Consider the following 20,973-nt stretch of genomic DNA (forward strand, 5'->3'; position numbering starts at 1 on the left):
TCTCCAGTCTTCTGGGACTTCTCCTGTTCTCCCAGAATTTTCAAAGATTATGGAGAGTGGTTCTAAAATTTCTTCTACAATCTCCTTCAGTACTCTGGGGTGTAATTCATCTGGACCTGGAGACTTGAACTCATTTATGTTAGCTAAATATTCCCTCACAGTCTTTCTGTTTACAGATAACCTGGATTCTTCTATTCCTTTAATAGGACAGTGAAGATCAGTTGATGTTACATTTTATTTCTGAGAGAAAACTGATGCAAAATAGGAATTAAAAAGATCGGCCTTCTCAACATCCTTTCTTACCATTTCACCATTTTCATCCTGTAAAAATCCTATAGCATCTTTGACTTTTCTTTTACTTTTAACATACCCCCAAAATCCTTTTTTATTGCTTTTGACATCTCTTGCAAGCCTTAATTCATTGTCAGCTTTAGCTAACCTGATACGTGCCCTGCAGGTTCTGCAGACTGCATTAAATAGGGCTCATTATTCTGTATGGAGCATTATATGGGGTCAGTAATTCTGTATGGAACATTATATGGGGTCAATTATTTTGTATACAGCATTATATGGGGTTCTTTATTCTGTATGGAGCAATATATGGGTCTCATTATTCTGTATGGAGCAATATATGGGGCACTTTATGCTGTATAGAGCATAATGTGGGGCCATTATACTCTATGGAGGACTATGTGGTGCCCATAATACTGTATGGAGGACTATGTGGGGCCCATTATTCTGTATGGAGGACTATGTGGGGCCCATTATTCTGTATGGAGGACTATGTGGGGCCCATTATTCTGTATGGAGGACTATGTGGGGCCCATTATTCTGTATGGAGGACTATGTGGGGCCCATTATTCTGTATGGAGGACTATGTGGGGCCCATTATTCTGTATGGAGGACTATACTGTCCGGTCTGCACTCTGCGCTGCAAGGATTCGCCGGTTTCTGACCTATTGTAGAATTTATAATACATTACTTGAGTGATATCTAAGAAGTCAGTGAAATCTTTGGCCTTGTACTATAACTATATTTCTCTGCTGTATCTGTGCATCATGAATCGTGGTATGTGTTAAAGGGACCCACTAAGACTCTTTCGCCCGGGGCCCATGGATACCTGAAGCCGGCCCTGCCTCCACAAGAAAAAAATGTCAGCTGTAAGTCACCATCAGTAACTGTACTCTCATCTCTTATATGTTTTGCAGCACTGGTATCTACCACTATGTGGTCACCATATGCCAGTAATATCAGTGTTGGTCTTTGTATAGAGATTTTTTTTTAGTAACAACCCGGTCATCTGCTGAGGTTCTCCTACATCCAGTATTAGGGTGCGCCACCACATTTGTAATCAGGGTTATCGGGTTAGGGGCCCACTAAGAAGTTTCATCCCCACTGAGCCAAACCCCTAGCTATGCCTCTGGACAGCAGCAATTAACAGGTTAACAATTGCAGGCGGATCTTCACTTCACCCCCGATTATTAGAGGCAGATCCTGGCTGTAACACAGCCATCACCTGGTGAGAATGGTGCGGGGTCACCCCGTGAGCCCACTCCATACATCCGCTTCCGACTTGCACCGTACAATACTGTACCCACTGAAAATATGTCTTTTAATGGCTCCCATGACTCTATTTGTCTTGGCAGCAGCTGCCTGGCACTGTTTACTAAAGTTGAGTCTGCTGTCCACCGTTACCCCCAGGTCTTTATCATTGACAGATTTTCCCAGTGTTTAATACTAAATGGTAAAATTGTAGATTATGTTTTGCCCCAAGTGCATGGCCTTATATTTTTCTACTTTAAACTTCTATCGACCATTTCTCGACCCAGGCCTCCTGGTTAAATAAATACCACTGTAATATTAAATTATCCTCCTCTGTGTTGATTACCTTGTAGAGCTAAGTATCATCTACACATATTGAAATTCTATGTTAAAAAGAAGAGGGCCCAACACTGACCCCTTAGGTACCCCACTGTTATCTTTGACCCAATAAGAATATGTTCCATTAATAACCAACCTCTGATTTCGATCACTGAGTTAGTTGTTAACCCATTTAAAGACACTGAAACTGTATAGCAGACTTTGTCACTGTGAAATCCTTAAAGGATTAGTACTGCCCTGTAGGGATGAGTGAACCGGTGGATGTTCGGGTTCGCCAAACGTACAGTATAAGGCCGGATGTTTTAGTGGCTTAAAAAAAAAAAAAAAAAAAAAAACTTTGTAAAAGATAACTTTTGGTTTGTGTTGCCGCATTCTGAAATCTATAACTTTTTTCTTTTTAGTCAATGAATGTGTACGAGAGCTTTTTTTATCTGAAGAGAACTGGCGTTTTATTGACACGACTTCGCTGTAAATTTCACATTTTAATAGATTTTTAAATGAATTTGCGAAGACAGAAAAATGGCAATTGTGGTGTTTTGGGGTTTTTTTCTCTTTATTTTACCATAGTAGTACATGTATTATACAGGTGCATCTCACTAAATTAGCATATCATCGAAAAGTTAATTAGTTTCACTTTTTGTATTGAAGAACTGAAATAAATATATTATATAGAGTCATTAAAAACAGAGTGATCTATTTCAAGTGTTTATTTCTGTTAATGACTTTTGTGTTTTCATTGGCTGTAAGCCATAATCATCATCTCAGTAAATTAGAATAATTAACAAAAAACACCTGCAAAGGCTTCCAAAACATTTAAAAAGGTCCCTTAATCTGTTTCAGTAGGCTCCACAATCATAGGGAAGACTGCTGACTTGACAGATGTCCAGAAGGTAGTCATTGACACACTCCACAAGGTCCCAGAGTCCCAATCTTCATTTGGAAATCAAAGTCCCAGAGTCTGGCGGAAGAGTGGAGAGGCCACAATCCAAGCTGCTTGAGGTCTAGTGTGAAGTTTCCACAATCAGTGATGGTTTGGGGAGCCATGTCATCTGCTGGTGTAGGTCCACTGTGTTTTATCAAGACCAAAGTCAGCGCAGCCGTCGACCAGGACATTTTAGAGCACTTCATGCTTCCCTCTGCCGACAAGCTTTTTGGAGAAAATCAAATAAAGTAGAATATCACAGCACTTCCTATATCTATGGTGCACGAGCAGGATCCAACACCAGTGTAGCATCGGCGTCTCTGCCTCCTGCCGGGCAGAAACACCGTCCCCCTTACCGCCGCGGTCCTGGTCCGGCGTCTTCCTGCTCCCCTGCTGCTGCTGGTGTGCGCAGCTTCCTGGGCACTATGCTTAGGGCGCGCACACGGCCCCTTCAAAAGAGTCCCCGGCCAATGGCCGGAGGACTTCCCCTATATAAGGCACCTCCTCCAAAATGGAGGTGCCTGTGCAAGGTTGGTTTTGTGTGCCAACACTCTCCGCCCTCAGGTCCCTGTGCCAGCCTGCCCAACAGCCGTGCCCACCAGCCCAGTGCACCCATCTGGCCATACCCGCCTGCTTGCTTACCCGGAGCACCCGTCTGGCTATCTGCCATACCCGCCTGCTTGCTTACCCGGAGCACCAGTCTGGCTATCTGCCATACCCGCCTGCTTGTCTACCCGGAGCACCCGTCTGGCTATCTGCCATACCCGCCTGCTTGTCTACCCGGAGCACCAGTCTGGCTATCTGCCATACCCACCTGCTTAGCCAGACGGGTGCTCCGGGTAGACATCTGCCATACCCGCCTGCTTGTCTACCCGGAGCACCCACCTGCCTACCTGCCGTGCTCATCTGCTGTACCTGTCAGCCTCAGTCATCTGACCCGTGGGAGTCGCCTGCTCTCTCTCGAGGTCGGTCCCAGAGTGGTACCTGGTCCACCTGCCCGGGCCCTCCGTAGTTCACGGAGTCGACTAAGCCCCCGTGTGACCTGGGTCAGTCCGAGTAGGCACTTCGTTACGCCCCTCTGGTCCCTCCTTGCCCCAAAGTACAGAGGTTCCACCACCCGGATCCGTAACAGTTTGCACAGGCCATGGAATCCAGTGGCTCTCAGGCCCCTTCGCTCTCAGAACTGTACCAGGAGGTCTCTCGTCAGAGATCCCAGCAGGAAACTATCCTGTCCTATCTGCGGACAGTCAACTCCCGACTGGACACGCTGTCCACCCAGATTGTGTCTGTCTCTTATCGAGCGACACCCGCTCCGGCGACACCTCTACCCAGTGGCGCTGTGGCACCCGGCTTTCTGCACCTCCACGTTTCGATGGTGATCCTGTCTTATGTGGGGGCTTCATTAATCAGTGCACGCTGCACTTTGAACTTCTGGCACACCGGTTCATCTCCGACCGGGCCAAGGTGGCATTCATCATGTCTCACGTCACCGGACAGGCGTTGGCGTGGCTTAACCCCCTGTGGGAGAGAGGACCCCCTGGTGGTGTACCTGGACGATATCTTAGTGTTCTCCCCGGAGCTGCCCTCACACCGGAGGGAGGTTCGTCAGGTTCTGCTGAGGCAAAGGAAGAATCGCCAGTATGCTAAATACGAGAAATGTCTCTTTGAGCAGACCTCTCTGCCGTTTCTGGGATAAATCATCTCCGAGACCAGACTGCAGATGGATCCCAAGAAGGTGTCTGCTGTCTTAAAGTGGCCCCGACCTGAGGGCATGAAGGCGATTCAACGGTTCCTGGGTTTCGCAAATTATTACCGCCTCTTCATTCGTCCTCCTGGACTGCGCCCATCTCAGCGCTCACCCGTAAAAGGAGCAAATCCCAGGGAATGGACTTCCGAGGTGGAGAATGCCTTAGTCTCCCTTAAACAATGTCACGAAAACACCCACTTTTGGGTCAGACCTTGCAGCTCTCTGGCGCCCACTTATCCTGCTGGTCAAACACGGTATTGACCGAGGATAAGCACGGGCACAGCTGCTCTAATTTATGTCGACTATTGTGGCACGTGATATGACAGGACGTATATATACCACCAGTTCCTTCCAGGAACGTATATATACCTCCGACCAGCCACCCTCAAACCACAATATCACATAAATACTGGTATACTGCCACCACCGATCGCTTAACAGGTGGATCGGGTACCTGTTAGGTAACGTGAATTAGCGGGTGAGGAACGTGTTTGCTCGACATGGGACCAGAAGAACAAAGCTGGTAAATAATAATGATTTACTCCCGAAAGTGGGCAGTGTTTACAAAAGATATACAAGATATTATAAAAGAGACAATTTACATATATGCATAAACAGTTATCCCTTTTATTTTAATAAGTGATAGCAAAACCTGTGCTACGTGGTGATGGTCTCAGATTCTGTGGGGGGGGACGGCTCCCCGGAAATTAGATGCGATTCTTCCACGCAGAGTGTAGGGCATGCGTCTGACGTCCCTGGCAAGAATAACTTGGAAAATGGCCGTTCTGGCTTTTAGCAAAGGGCCAAAACCTTAGGTGACACCCATGGTGTTTACCTCACACGGGGGCTCGGTTTTGTGAACCCACCCAGCTGCAGAAGACCTAAAACTCCTTCAAATTTCATATCTCGGTGTGGGGGGGGGGTCCCACATCCAAGAAGGAGACCTCATGTTTGCTGTCACCACTATTCATGAAGATGGATATCAAATATGAAATCTCTATGATGCTCAGAATCCATTTCCCCAGTTCCCGGTCGTTTCTCAGTTATGCAAGATATATTATTATAATGGGGAAAAGGTGAGCATTCCAAAAATGTGGTCCCTGTGTTTGTGACCGTCATGTGCATTATTAAAATCGCCATTCAACGTTTGTAAAGCTAAACAATAGAATTGGAGGGAAAAATCCAGGGTATACTAGTATACTTGCTCTGGGCTGAGGTTTTATGGCGTCATAAAAATTCCTCGGTTGGGGGAAGCTACAGTGAATCCTATGTCTTACAAATGGACAGGGGGGTGGAAATTTAGGACATCTCTCATTTTTAAAACTCGGACAAAAATACATTTTGCCTGACAAACAAGCCTTCTCCTCCGCTCCTGTGCTACACCGTCCGGATTGTAACAAGCAGTTCTTCCTGGAGGTTGATGCCTCCTCCTCTGGGGCCGGAGCAGTGCTCACCCAGAAGCCTTCATCCGGGCGAATGGTGACCTGCGGCTTCTTCTCCAAGCTCTTCTCCTCGTCCAAACGCAACTACTCCATAGGACATTGAGAACTGCTGGCCATCAAATTAGCGCTGGAGGAGTGGAACTATTTGCTTGAGGGGGCTCTGCATCCGGTGGTCATCTACACTGACCACAAAAACCTCGCTTATCTGCAGAACGCCCAAAGACTAAATCCGCGTCAGGCCAGGAGGTCTCTATTCTTTGCCCGATTCTGCTTCACTCCGCACTACCGCCCGGCAAACAAGAACTTTAAAGCTGATGCTTTATCCCACTCATTCCTGTCTATTGACCAAGAGGAGGAGCCTCTACATATCATTGATCCCTCCAAAATAATGACTGTTGCTCCGTTTGACCTGTCTCATCTACCACCCAGTAAGACCTTTGTAGCGGTTCCAGATCGGAAGAAGGTTCTTCTCTGGGGCCATTTATCCAAATTAGCTGGCCAGAGGAAGACTTTTCTGCTCGTTGCCCGACATTACTGGTGGCCTACCCTGCACAAGGATGTTGCGGATTTTGTCACGGCTTGTTCCTCCTGTGCCCGTAACAAGATTCCCAGGCACCTTCCAGCCGGCCGTCTCCTTCCTCTTCCTGTGCCTTCCGCTCCGTGGCAACATATTGCAATGGATTTCATCACGGATCTCCCAGTTTCTGCCGGATGTACTGTCATTTGGGTGGTCGCCGACCGCTTTTCTAAGATGGCCCAGTTCATCCCTCTGGCTGGTCTTCCATCTGCCCCGGTGCTGGCTAAGGATTTCATCCATCACATCTGTCTTCACGGCCTACCCCTCAACATTGTCTCGGATCGCAGAGATCAATTCACTTCGGGCTTCTGGAGAGCCACATGCAAACTGCTGGATGTCTCCTTGGATTTTTCGTCGGCCTATAATCCTCAGTCCAATGGTCAAGTGGAACGCATCAATCAAATCCTCACCAGCTTTCTTCGGCACTTTGTCAACGCTCACCATAGTGATTGGGTTGAGTTCCTGCCCTGGGGCGAGTTTTCCTATAACAACCATGAGAGCGAGTCTTCTACTAAATCTCCGTTTTTTGTCTACGGTCGACACCTCCGGATTCAGTTTCCAGTCTCCTCTTCAGCAGACAATCCTGCCGCGGAGTCTCTAGTCAGCGAATTTTCAGCAATTTGGGAAGACACCAGATCTGCGCTTCTTCAGTCCTCCGAGCGGATGAAGACACACGCTGATAAGAGACGTCTGGGAGACAAAGTCTGGCTTTCCTCCAAATATGTTCGTCTCAAGATACCATCTTATAAGTGGGGTCCGCGGTTCATCGGTCCGTTCGAGGTTCTGAACCAAATTAATCCCGTGGCTTACAAGCTGAAACTCCCGGCCACCTTACGGATTCCCAACTCCTTTCACGTATCTCTCCTCAAACCAGTTGCCCTTCTCTGACGATCCAGGTACCACCCCAGCTCCAGTCTCCGCTTGAGGACATCTTTGAGGTAGAAAACATTTTGGCCACCAAGAGGGTAAGAGGAAAAAACCTTCTTTCTTGTGGATTGGAAGGGGTTTGGCCCGGAGGAGAGATCTTGGGAGCCCAGGGAGAACATTCATACCCCTCATCATCTTAAAGAATTTCTCGGGGGGCCTGGAGAGGGGGAGTAAGGTGGGTGGGGGGGGTACTGTAGCATCGGCGTCTCTGCCTCCTGCCGGGCAGAGCCACCGCCCCCCCTTACCGACGCGGTCCTGGTCCGGCGTCTTCCTGCTTCCCTGATGCGCGCAGCTTCCCGGGCACTGTGCTTAGGGAGCGAGCGCTCCCTTCTCTTAAAGGGGCCGCGCGCGCCATCCTAAAGAGTCCTCGGCCAATGGCCGGAGGACTTCCCCCTATATAAGGCACCTCCTCCAAAATGGAGGTGCCTGTGCAAGGTTGCTTTTTGTGTGCTAACACTCTCCTCAGCCCTCAGTTCCCTGTGCCAGCTTGCCTGTCAGTCGTGCCCGCCAGCTTGCCTGCCTGCCGTTGCGATGAGAATACCCCTTTAAGATTCCCAGTCACCATCCCTGTCCATAGACATTAATAGACAGCTGCATTCAGTGAGCTAGTTTTCCATTTTATTTAGGATAAAGACCGATTGTTGCAGTTTTTCCAGTGTGAATGATTAGTTCATCAGGAAAGAAGTGGCTCCTAAGTGGATAAAGAAATAGTATCTGATGATTTATTATGTTTCTTATATTTGTTCTACTATTAGCTTCTGGAGTTGGGGTGGGATATAGGGAACAGTTTATGTGCCATGAACAGTCGATACTGCACATCTCTAAACTATATCTAGACCCACATACATCTTTTTCTTAGCCAAAACATTTTTTTTTTTTTTTTTTTAAATTTGAAATATTGTACATCAGGAGAACAAATGGAAAAGGTATTTACAAAAAACATTTCTACATATAATTGTATATCACAGGTTTACACAATGCACATAGAGCTCAATCACCGGGCCCAAAGCCTGATGAAAAGGCTTCACATGTAAGACGTCTTCTAGGAATGATGAGACGTGGTTTTAGGTGGTGGGGCAGGTAGCTCACTAGGGTGACTAATGATTAGCGTTCTAACTATAAAAGTTGTCCGACCATGGTTGGAAACCGGCTACCATGCCACCGCTCTGGCGGCCAGCATGGCTCTGTGATATAGCACTGTAAGGATCTCATGATTTCACCATCTGCCTGGACCAAGATCATAGACTTCACATGTATCTGACACATCAAATCTTATTTTGGTCCAAATATTGAGTGATATGTATTGGCTGATTTCTTTATATAGATCTTTGAGTACCATATCCTCTGCGTAGAGAGATTAAGAGATAACATTCTGGCTTCCTGCAAGTCTCCACTAGAGGGAGCTCTCTGCATCGGCCAATGTAGAACAGTGTGTAGTGAGCTCCCTCTAGTGGCGACTATTGGCAGCCAGTGTGCTATGCTTTACATCTATTCAGGTGATTTGGTACACTGTATTGGGAAAAAGCAATAGAGCTAGATATATACAGAATTACTCCGCACACGTTATCCTCAATGCTTATTGCACAGCAGGTTCTTATTCCAGCAGATTTTGCCATCTTCCCCCAGCTTTGCAGCACCACTGGCAACGAGCTCTAAAGCTGCAGGAAAAGCCTTGTGTTCAGCCTTTTTGACCCGCTCAGATAGGCTGTCTACAGTATCACCAAACTCTACAGGTACGGCCTCCTGATAGACGATGGCTCCCGCATCAACCTCCTCCTGCAAGAAACAAAAACGTCATTTCTAGGACTAAAAGGAAAAGTCTACTATTCTGACTTGTTTTATTGGACAATAGAAGAATTTGGTAAAACTAAAAATTTAGGAATCATTTCTTAGAACTCTGCAATGCAATGCTGTCCCCTCTGTTAATCCTCCTGGAAACATTGAATAAATACACACAACTGGGTGTTACTATTCCCATTGCCAATATGGACGTCCCTATAGTGTCCGATCCGTGCTAACAGGGTCAGGCAGTAAAGACGAGCCCTATTAACAGTGGAGAGGTGGCCGTATGTGCACGGTGCTCTCCATTCATCTGTATGGGGAGTTCTGACCACCTCCACACTTACACGTAGGACACGCATCCATCATATGTCGCGTAGCCTGTGTGGGATCAGCGGGATTTTTCAATAAATTATACAACATCCAATATTAAAACAAAGTTTTAAAACTTTTCATGTACTTACAGCTACAAAATGCACAGTACAACCGGTGACTCTCACTCCGGCTTCTAACACCAGCTTGTGGGCGTGGGCTCCTTTAAATGATGGAAGCAGCGATGGATGGATATTGAGAATCTTTCCTGCCGGGAAAAATATAAAAAAAGAATGTCAGTGTCCTATAGGATTGTACTACAAAAGTCAGGACGATGGAGATGAAAGTTGTCGTCCTATGTGACCACTTTAGTGTGTAATAAAAAGGGATAGCCCCACCACTCAGGATTCCCCCTCAAGGACAAGTAAGAGGGACTTCTTTAGTAAAAACTAGCTCTGGCGTGTCCACACAGTACATGAACAGTGATTAATTTGAAAAAGACAACGTTTCATGCTACATAACCCCCCCCCCATCAAACAGATAATTAGCCAATTATTAAACAAGCAGAAAGTTCAGAAGTTAAGGCCAAAACGCTAAAGTGAGTGAAAAAGTTATTGACGGTGCCAAGTGGCGCAATACGAGTATCTGAAAGTGACTGGACGACCATTAAATGTGTATGGGAGGAGTGGGGAGAGCTGCCATCTGCCATCAGGGAGGATCAGAATGAGCCGGGAGCTTCCTATGAAACTTCTATGACTAGTTTTACTTCGAGTCCTTAAGTGTAGTATCTATATGTACCTGGCAAACATGGTTGTCAGGGAGCCCACCGAGCCCTGCGTGCACTGCTTGTCATACAGCACATGTGCCAGCTGTGTTGTACAGCCAGCACCCATCGCACCAATTTAACCCCCAAATCTATTATGGTAGTGGCATTTAAGAAATTGGACATGAGGTCCCGATAGACACAACAGCCATATAGCAATGCTGTCATATTTGTACACTTGTGAAGCTTCATAGGAGTACAGTTTTATTACAGATTTTATTTAATTGTATTTATTTTATTTTTTTTTTAAGTGTTCACATCACCACCCAGAATGTAAAAAAATATATAAAAAAAAAAACCCCCCACACATTTTGTAACTATCCACACTTACCATTCCACCTCCTGACAAAGGGACCAGATAAAATCCGCATGAAGCCGGCCAGACATACGAGCTCGATGGAGAACTCCTCAAGAACTTTCCCAATAGCGTTATCAAACTCTTCCCGGCTGCTGAACTGTCTGTGGTCAATCACCTACAATGGGAGAGGCTGGATTAGTATAGGTCATTCTAAAAACAGCCATATACCAAGGCCAGACAGACTAATGAGCAGCGTTACTGAGTGAGGATGGGCACGCAGGACTGGAATGTGATGTGGATGCCAAAAATTGTGCAATATATCCAGAAGTGCTGGGCGTTATCTTAGCGGATATAGCAAGAGTGACCGTCAATTGTAATATGGCCATGTGGAAAGCTGCAGATGATGGTAAATCATAGTGCAAGAAAGAACGACGCACCTTTGTTGGAATCCCGGCAGCGTCCGCCTTCTGCAGGCCGCCGACATCAGCTTTGTTGGAGATGACCAGGGAAATGTACGCAGCGCTGCCGGGGGACTGGGTGCTTCTTATTAGGGCATCAAGATTTGTACCTGAGGAAAGTAGAGCGAACAGAGCAAACCTGTTATAATGCTGCACGGCTCAATATAAGGCTGTGTGCCCACTATGCGTTTTCCAAGCATTTATGCTGCGGAATTTCCTCAGCATAAACGCTTGGTAATCCACCCCCCATGGTCCCCAATGACAAGCCGAAATATCAATGCCCATGCTGTGGATTTTCTGCAGCATGCCCATTAATTTTGCGGACACGCAGCGTAATCAATGCCACTGACTTGCATTGAACGCATATTATCCGTCTCAGTACATTTGTACACACGGATAATATGCGCTTCTATGTGCGGATGGTACCCAAGTCTGGAGGAGAGGAGACTCTCATCCAGACCTGGGTACCATAGAAACTGTAAAAAAAAATAATTTAAAATAAAAAATAAAGATTATACTCGCCTTCCGATGCCCTCCCGGTGTTAAGTACCCCGCGTCCGGTGTCTTGCACGGCTCGCGGTTGTTTGAAGGACCTGTGGTGACATCACTGAGTCATGTGACAGGTCACATGACTCAATGACGTCATGACAGGTCCTTCAAACCACTGCAAGCAGTGCAAGACGCCGGACGCGGGGTAGTTAACACCGGGAGGGCATCGGAAGGCGAGTATAATCTTTTTTTACCATTCTTATTCTTTTTTATTTTTTTTTTTAACTATTACTTGGTCACACTATATATGCCGGTTGCATGGATTTATATAGTGTGAACAAGTTGTCAAGCACTTTTCTAAGTGATGCTAAAATCGCTTGGAAAAGCGCTTGATAACCCGCGTGCAGAAATGCATGCAAAAACACTTGACAAACGCTTCTACCTGGCGGGAAAAACGCATGTAAAATCCGCATGTGTTTTTCCTGCCAGGGAGAAGCGTAAAAAATATGCAGCATTTCTGCATCGTGGGAACATAGCCTAATGAACTGTGCCACACAGGATGATATTAGCAGGTGAAGTCTATGTCTCACATGGACACGTACACCACATTATCATTCATTATGTGCTGTTCATAGGCCAGTGCTACATGGCTTCTTGTACTGTGGTCTAAGAGCGGTCTCTAAATTTTGTGCAAAAATCTACATAAAATTAAAAGTAAATCCATGACTTCTCCTGTACTGATCCCGAGTTACATCCTGCATTATACTCCAGAGCTGCACTCACTATTCTGCTGGTGCAGTCACGGTGTACATACATTAATGATCCCAAGGTACATCCTGTATTATACTCTAGAGTTGCAGTCTGTGAACATATACTAATCTGAACCATTCTGCCCTGGCACTGTAGATCATTATCTATACTGTTAAGGTTATGTCTGATGACAAGCCTGCTTTCCTATACCAACCATCAAAGACATGACAGATGGCTGGACAGACATCTGTCTGAGATGATCTAGTGAATCCTGCTTTGAGCAGGGGGTTGGACCAGATGACCCAGGAGGTCCCTTCCAACTCTACCATTCTATGATTCTATATGCATATTTTACAGCCTACAACTTTGGATTATCATTTTACTATATTTTATATAATTTGACTCCTACAGATCAGATTAAGTCCTTACCTGTCCCAGAAATGAGAACGGCTACTCTCACTCTCGGCTCTACAGCCAGACGTTCCCCACCACAGACTGATGCAGACATATACCTCTGTGGTTGTGGCTCTGTCCTGTAGAGAGCAGCAGTCAGATTCTGGATTTTCACACTTTCGGAGCCTATGGGAAGGTAACAGATCACTGCAGTATCCAATTCCAGCAATGGTTTTCTATGACTAAGGACTGTGGGAGCCGGGGCTTTCCTAACATTGCTCTGCCCTTTATCATTAGCTCTGCTCGATTGCTCCCCATATATATTACTGCTGGTAACTGCAGGTAGTCTGACCTGATGGGCGCAGGATTACTTCTCCGATGAGCCATGCATCTTCAACGGCCTGGATTTCCTTCAGGATACCATCTGCAAACCTGTTCTCCACGACAAGTACAGAACCGATACCACAGTTAAAGGTCCGGCTCATCTCCTCCTCCGATAGGCCACCTTCCTTCTGAAGCCAAGAGAAAATACCTGGTATCTGCCAGCAAAGGGCATCTGAAAAATAGTTGTGCATTAGAGGACAACCTGTGCTGTGAGCAGCTGAAGCCAGTCACTAGCTGAGGAGAGTCATCATTGAGAACGTGATTGGGTGAGTGGTCCTGTCTGAGGCACCAAGAAGTAGAGACCAGTGGGGAACCTGGGATGTGCCGGATCGGGAACAGCGGAGAAATCTGTTACACGAGTCTTCACCGAGATAATAAACATTTCATGAACAGAGTATAATGAATATGGCAGACTAACACTTATTATTACAAGTCCTAGACAGGGTGAATAGAATGGAGCCTGCTGTATGTAGGGCTGGTGCCAGCTGTGTTATACAGTCAGCACCTGTCTTTAATAGCAGTGATCGGAGCTAGCTGCTGTTTAATCACTCACACACCATAGCCAATCTCGGACAGTGGGATTAAAATGTCCCGATTCCTGTTGGGATTAAGTCCTGGTCTCCATCTTGGTGAAGTCCAGACAAATATAAAAAATCAACAAAAAGGTAACAATATTTGACATCGTGTGCGTAAAGTCCAATCTATGAAAATATACAAAAATAATAAATTTAACCCAATAGCTAAAATGATGAAAAAAAAATATATAAATATTTTAAACTATTTTTTTCACCTGTTTGGAAAATGAATGTAATCATTGAAAACTACAAAGTTATCAAGCAAAAAAACAAACCCCTCATAAGGGTATGTCGAGTGAAAACTAAAAAAAAAGTGTTCTTTGAAAAATGGGAAAGAAAAAATAAAATAAACACATTAGGGTCTCTAGCGTGACTAGCTACAGATGCACAAAATCTCACCTAAAGTTACTCCAAGTGATGCAGGCAGGACCCTGGGAACATTCTCCAGCAGACCACCCCCTGTGATGTGGGCATAGGCCTTCACGTGGCCGGACTTCAGGATGGGCAGGAGGGTTTTGCTGTAGATCTTGGTAGGAGTCAATAAAAGTTCCCCTGCAAGAAAAAGGGAAAACCACACAGATAAAGGACAAAAGACTGAACATCTCAAGGACATAAAAGAAAAAAAAAAAAAAAAAGGGGGGGGGGGGTCTCAAAATGTATAATTAATTTAAAAAAGTTCTCACCCAATGTCCCACTCCCACATCCGGGTGGTGATGGTGACGACAATTGCAGAGACGACTTCTCAAGAATCTTACGGACTAAGCTGAAACCGTTGCTGTGAACCCCAGAGGAAGAGACGCCAATCACCAGGTCACCCGCAGAGATCTTCTCCAGAAGGGGCAGCATGCAGCCTCGCTCCACCGCGCCCACAGCAAAGCCGGCCAGGTCATACTCCCCGGGGGTGTACATGCCTGGCATCTCAGCCGTTTCCCCACCTGACAACAGAAGGCAATAAATATAAGATAATGATCAATCACTATTAGATTTCACTACAATCTCAATACAAAAAAAAAAAAGTTTACATTTAGATAAACCGCCAGAATCCTGATAGTCCAGTCCTAGCAGCCTGGTAAGGTTTCCAGACTACTGGAATTATGAAATGAATGTAGAATATATCAGAGCAGAGCGGGACAAAAACCTGAATGTCGCGGCCACCAGCACGGCACAACGGGTGACATTCACCACCGGGTACTACTAACTAATGCCAAGTGCAATGAATTCATTGAAGGGAGGTCTGGTGCGATTACTGAGAGTGTCCGGTATAGTGTGGTGGGTTGTTTTGACTGAGAAAAATATGGGATAGTGGGGCTGTTGTAACTAGACTAGTATGGTTGGGGACTGTCCTGACTAGTGGAGGCGTGGGATGTGGCTGTGATAACTGGGAAAGAGGGGAAGGTGGTCTTTTGTGACAAGACAAGTGTGTTTTGAAGCTAGTAGAAAGTCGGAAGAGCGAGGGCTGCCGCCACTAGAAGAGCGAGGGCTGCCGTGACTACTGGGGATGAGCTGTTACAGCTGTTGGGATCGTGAGAGGGGACCTGGAACAAATGAGGGTGGTTGTGGCCATCACAATTAGGAAAGGGACAAGGAGGGTTGGGGGTCTTTGTGACTAGTTGACTAGGTTAGTGTGATGAGGAGCTGCTGTGACTACTGGAAACACAGGAGAGGATGTCTGTTGTGAATACATTGGTGCGTGGTGAGAGGCTGTAAAAATATGAAAAGGCTGAAAGTAGAAGCTGCCCGTGCCCAATGAAGGAGGCACCGCTGTGACTACTGGGAAGGTTATGGTCCACTGGGGTAGTTACGTACCTGCTCCAATTACTGGGGGGGAGCAGAAAGGGAAACGGAATATAGAGGAGGAAAAAAAAAATAAATACACTGACTCGAACATCAAATATTTTTTTTATTTATTTATTTTTTTTACTCCAGGGGGTAGACCTGGCCCCACAGGGTGTCATTTTTGGCACGGACCTTCTAAAGTGGATTCCCAGACCCAGGAAAAGATTCTCATTAATATCAAGTCGCCCGAAATAGCATTTTATAAAAGAAGTTCAAGTGATAAAGCCAAAAAAGTCCCTACCTAGAAGGGCACAGCCGGCCATCTGACAGGCTTTGGCAATACCAGAGACCACCGATTCAGCCACAGACAAGTCCAAGGCCCCGCAGCCAAAGTAGTCCAGGAAGAACAGAGGCTCCGCTCCCTGCGCCAAGATGTCATTGACGCACATGGCCACCAGGTCCTGGCCAATGGTGTCATGCTTGTTACACGACTGAGCGATCTATGGAGAGAACAGGACAGCTTAGGACATGTTGTATCCGGGCAGGAGACTGGCAGCTATAGCATCATCCAGGCACCAAGATTTGTGCTATATTTCTTAATAAATTCTAAGAAGTTTTACAAACAGGTTCCCAGTTCACCTTTAGCTTCGTTCCTACACCGTCTGTACCAGATACCAGTATGGGGTCAATAAATCCTGCAGCTTTAAGATCAAACAGGCCGGCGAACCCCCCGAGCTCCGCATTACAACCTGTGGGAAGAAGTCAAATAGCAACAATGTACAAAAGCAATGGCATGGTTTGGCCGATATCTGCTACAAAAAGTTAAAACTGCTAACCCGATTCTCATGCTCTCTAACTTGACCTTCACCCCTTTTTGAGTGGTGGCTCCTTATTAGCATTCCTCCAGCACTATAGGTGCTGGAGCTGCCTTACCTCGACTTTTCCTCCATCCACTGGCCTGCCTTTAACTGAAAGCTCGTCTTCTCAATATGCCTATATGTAGTTTGTGTGTTTGCTCTTGCTCTCCTGCTTGTCATCTACAATTATTATGTTTCCTATGGATGGGTCACCACAGTCCATGTGAATAACTGTACCTGGTCTAGCTGTAGCTGCCGCAAATGGTTTAATTTTCCGCACCAGGTTATTTCCAGCCTCAATATCCACACCACTGTCCTTGTAGGTGAGAGGTCTGTAGGAAACAGAAATCTAAAAAAAGTCACCCTCTACTGTTATCTATATAGTGGTAAACATTTTGCTCTGTACAGTTCTACTGATTAACTTTCAATTATAAAACAACTTTTTTTTTTTCCTCAAGATGCTGGGAGGTGGGGGGGGGGGGGGGGAGAGAAACAGTAATTGTAAAGTGCTGCAGAATATGTTAGCGCAATATAAAATATTAAAATGTTTTATGGAGTTTGATCACATTAGCCATCTACCCAAGTGAGATTTCTGAAGGTGGTTTTGTCGTCCCCCCGTATTAGGCTGGGTTTCAATACGGCATTTTTTCCGCTTTTTAATCTTAATTTAAATCACAGTTTAAGTGAATAGGAGTTTGTTTTGTTGGTTTCTTTTTAAAAAAAAAAAAAAAAAAAAGAATGAAGCACTTTAGTCTGCATTAGCTTTTTTTTTTTTTTTTTTATTTATATAAAATACCAGCAAGTTTCACTTATAAAAAAAATATAAAATAAAATAAACCCAGTATGAAAAAAAGAAAATAAAAATTTTAAAATCTGTATTAAGCCAGCCTAGTCAGGAAGTCAAAGTGATAGACAAAATTAATAGAAAGTAAGCATTTGCTGTCGGTACTGACTCAAATATCACTTTGACCTCCTGACTAGGCAGCTACTTTAAAAGGGAGTTTGTTGGCAAGTTTTTTTTCTATGTAATCTGAGGACAGCATGAGGTAGTGGCTAAGATACAGATTTGAGGGATGTGTCACTTATTAGGCTGTGAGCTGTTTCAATACAATAAATGTTTTATCACCAGGAGATTATTATTGACAGGACTGGTGCTCTGGTCCGACCACACCCTCACCCTGATAAGCAGCTCACTGTCAATAGACAATGTACATAGAGAGCTGTAGTGTAAGCAGGGTTAGCTTTCTCAGCTCTGCTTCATGCTACATCAAAAAAAAAACAAAAAAAAAAACACACCTGATTGTGTCACAACTACTGCACCCAGTAAACTAAGTGATACATCGCCGGAATCAGGGTCTCTGCCCCTACATTATGCTGCTCTCAAATGAGCTAGCAAAAACCTGGTGACAGATTCAATTTAAGATCTGTATTAAAGCCTGTTTTAAAAGGACAGAGATATTCAAGTCGGTACCTACAGCAAATGCCTTCTTGCAATTCGTTTGTCTGAGATTTTCCGCATTGCTCGGTTTTAGCTGGAATCTGTGACCACATCTTAGGTACAGCGTCTACAGCAAGTTTGAGGTAGTCCTAGATACGCCCCCTGTAACATCATTGGTTCAAGATGCGGCTTTCGCTCCACCCCCTCGCAGCTGAAACATCCTCTGATTGGTTGCTCTGTTGACCATTTTCTTCTCATTGTTCCAATATTAAAGCAGGAGCAAAAAATATAAAAATACCGAGTGTCCAATGGCTGCAAAAGATAAGACTGCACCCGTTCCTTCAGAAGCTGGGCACACAATAATCATAGGTCTTTCTTTGAGTTTCTTCCAATATATGGAATTTAAGATGGAAGTGATAACCAAAAGTTTGCTGTGGTAAGGTATTCCAAATTTTTTTTTATTTTTTGTTAAAAAAATTAAAAAAAAAAAGAAGTGTATACCCTTTTAGTCACATAGGTTGAAAAAAAAAGATCTAGGTCCATCAAGTTCAACCTTACTCCACTAATTATACATTTGTCACTAATTATCTTTAACCGACAATGTTATGTGTAGTGAGGAAATCGGCCAGCTCTTTTTTGAAAGCTGTTAGTGTCGGTCATCACTACCTCTTGTGGTCGGCATTCCACAGTCCGACTGCTCTGACTGTAAAGAACCCTTTCCTGTTTAGGTGCTGGAATCGCCTTTCTTCCACCTGTAATGAGTGCCCCCGGGTCCTTAGTATGGTCTTTGGAAGGAATAAGTCATGTTCAAGTACTTTGTATTGACCACATATGTATTTATACATAGACGAAATCTCCTCTGAGGCATCGTTTTCCAAAACTTAACTTCATCATGAGCGCCATTCCATCCCATGTAATAAACTAGTTGCTGCCTTTGAACTAACTTCTGAATATCCTTTTTAAAAATGTGGAGCCCAAAACTGGATCCCATATTCTACATGTGGCCTCACGAGTGATTTATAAAGGAGCAACAATCTGTTAGGATCACGGGTCCCCCCCCCCCCCTCTCTTTATACATCCTAAAAATCCTGTTTGCTTTTGCAGCTGCTGCTTGACATTAAGCTTATACAATATATTTGGGTTGTGTGTAGAATTACAAGCCCCTGTAGATTTCAGCTATAATTTACACAAATTTGCTGGTGTGGATTTTTGTAAGGTTGTCATACGCAGACCCATTTCACAAGGCCCCATCCACTTTTTAGAAAGGTGATGGAGAATAATAACATATTGCAACTTGACTCTGAAAACTGGGGTTGAAGGGTGATAAAATTTGTCCCCTTATCAAATTTTCCAGCCGTAGCATTAACAACTTTGGATTTGGTTATGAAAAGGATGTGTAGGAGCTGCAAGTTTCATTGAATGCATTTCAAGGGGGGACTTTGGCACAGACATCCGCAACATCAATTAAAATGCTGCAGATCTCAGATTTCCAAAAATCTGATGAACTGTAACAGTGCATCTTCTGCAATCGACTACGCAGAATTGATGTGAATGTAACTCTGTAAAGACCGATGTAAAAGAGGATATCAAGAGGAGAAAGAAAGGAGGGGAGTGGCCCAAAAAAGCACAAACATTCGTGGAAGTATGATATAGATGTGATAATTCCATGAAGACAACACTGGCTTTAAACAAAATTTGTAGTGTTTTATTGTGATCAAATGAAAGTTACAGATCAAAAATCTACAAAAAGATGGTCATAGTGGATAAGTTGTGGTACTCAATGGCCGAGTTACAGTCCCTGATGACAAGTCTCACTGCTGCTCCTCCTATACACACCTGTGTTGCTTGAGATAGGCAATGGCTCTGAAACCAATGTCCTTCCTGTACACGGCTCCAGAGAAGTCTATGGCAGACACTCCTTTGTTGGCCTCTTCTAGGGCAGATCGTAAATCCTTCCTAACTGAAGTCACTGTCAGAACTCGCCCACCGCTGGTGACTACCTTTCCGTCCTTCAGTGCTGTGCCAGCGTGGAACACCTCTGTACCAAGGTTCTTGGCATTTGTAAGCCCTGGGAAAGAAACCAAAGTTACATCCTGTATTATACTCCAGAGCTGCACTCACTATTCTACTGGTGGAAACTATGAAATATCTGATCATTGTTACTCATAGTTTGAATGAGAATAAGGAACTTGCAAATTTTCCATTCTACTCAGCATTTAAACTAATCGAGTCACTAGTAGTATCAATGACAGATAATATTTACATAAAAAAAAAATAAAATGGAAAAAAAAAAAAAGTTCCCTTTACCTGTGATTTCCAGTCCTTTGTTATAACTTCCAGGATAGCCCCCGCTGGCCATGACCACAGTAACAGCAGCGTGGTCTTCTAACCAGACCGGCATAGAACCAGCAAGTTGACCGTCGATCGTGGCCTGGATGACTTCATACAGGTCGCTCTGAAGCAGCGGCAGAATCACCTTGAAAATAGAAAGTAGGCATTAGAACTACTGGTAATAGGGTTTCCAGGAGTCCCTCATGACAGCACTATCAGGAGGTAGTCCTTCATATCCTTGATAGGGACAGGAAACACACAAGAGGTTAAAAGGCCCCTCCCTCCACCCCCACTCCAGTGATTTTTCAAGTACCACACCAGGATGGAGGCAACTCTATTTTATTTGCCTTTCAACAATCTATGTTAATTTCACATAGCAGTTTAGGAATATTTAGGGAGGGAATATAATGGGTGCTGTCATGAGGGACTCCAGGAAACCCTATTACCGGTAGGTCTAATGCCTACTTTCCAGGACATCCTTCCTGATAGCACCATCAGGAGAATACCAGAGTATACATTTTAGGGTGGGTGGGGGATCACTGCCTGGAGGACCTTCCTTCCGAAGACCATCTTTTGGCTTGATAGAATGTCCAGCTAAATAGGCTAGACTAATTACTGATCTGACCCACCTTGCTAATGTAGATTTTGTTGCCTTCTTCCCCTTATTTTTTCCTCCAAACTGTATGAACAGGATGGAATCTATGCGCCAGTCCTTCGTGACCTCTAAGTATTGTAGAACTACTCTCCTGACATCAAGTGAGTGGAAGGTTAGTTCCTGATCATTCTTATATAGTCCTGACAAAAAGAGGGTAGA

The 20,973-nt window shown here is 44.8% G+C and overlaps 1 protein-coding gene across 2 annotated transcripts in view; it reads right to left on the reverse strand.

The window, feature by feature from the left end:
- Nucleotides 1–8,100: 8,100 nt before the first annotated feature.
- The window catches only part of GART (phosphoribosylglycinamide formyltransferase, phosphoribosylglycinamide synthetase, phosphoribosylaminoimidazole synthetase), a 28,255-nt gene continuing 15,382 nt past the window's right edge, over nucleotides 8,101–20,973 (reverse strand). For both annotated transcript variants that reach the window (XM_073668348.1, XM_073668349.1), the window contains exons 10-22: nucleotides 20,136–20,304; nucleotides 19,665–19,896; nucleotides 16,628–16,722; nucleotides 16,173–16,282; nucleotides 15,835–16,033; nucleotides 14,441–14,692; nucleotides 14,157–14,309; nucleotides 13,151–13,354; nucleotides 12,835–12,984; nucleotides 11,146–11,276; nucleotides 10,742–10,883; nucleotides 9,740–9,855; nucleotides 8,101–9,272 (exon numbers count right to left, since the gene is read on the reverse strand). In XM_073668348.1, the coding sequence (XP_073524449.1) occupies nucleotides 9,066–9,272; nucleotides 9,740–9,855; nucleotides 10,742–10,883; nucleotides 11,146–11,276; nucleotides 12,835–12,984; nucleotides 13,151–13,354; nucleotides 14,157–14,309; nucleotides 14,441–14,692; nucleotides 15,835–16,033; nucleotides 16,173–16,282; nucleotides 16,628–16,722; nucleotides 19,665–19,896; nucleotides 20,136–20,304 (2,160 nt within the window). In that variant the 3' untranslated portion in view covers nucleotides 8,101–9,065. The remainder of the gene's footprint in view (nucleotides 9,273–9,739; nucleotides 9,856–10,741; nucleotides 10,884–11,145; nucleotides 11,277–12,834; nucleotides 12,985–13,150; nucleotides 13,355–14,156; nucleotides 14,310–14,440; nucleotides 14,693–15,834; nucleotides 16,034–16,172; nucleotides 16,283–16,627; nucleotides 16,723–19,664; nucleotides 19,897–20,135; nucleotides 20,305–20,973) is intronic.

The sequence above is a fragment of the Phyllobates terribilis genome, unplaced genomic scaffold (genome assembly GCF_046119375.1).
Source record: "Phyllobates terribilis strain yellow unplaced genomic scaffold, ASM4611937v1 Scaffold_2__4_contigs__length_985480577, whole genome shotgun sequence".
Taxonomy (NCBI): Eukaryota; Metazoa; Chordata; class Amphibia; order Anura; family Dendrobatidae; genus Phyllobates; species Phyllobates terribilis.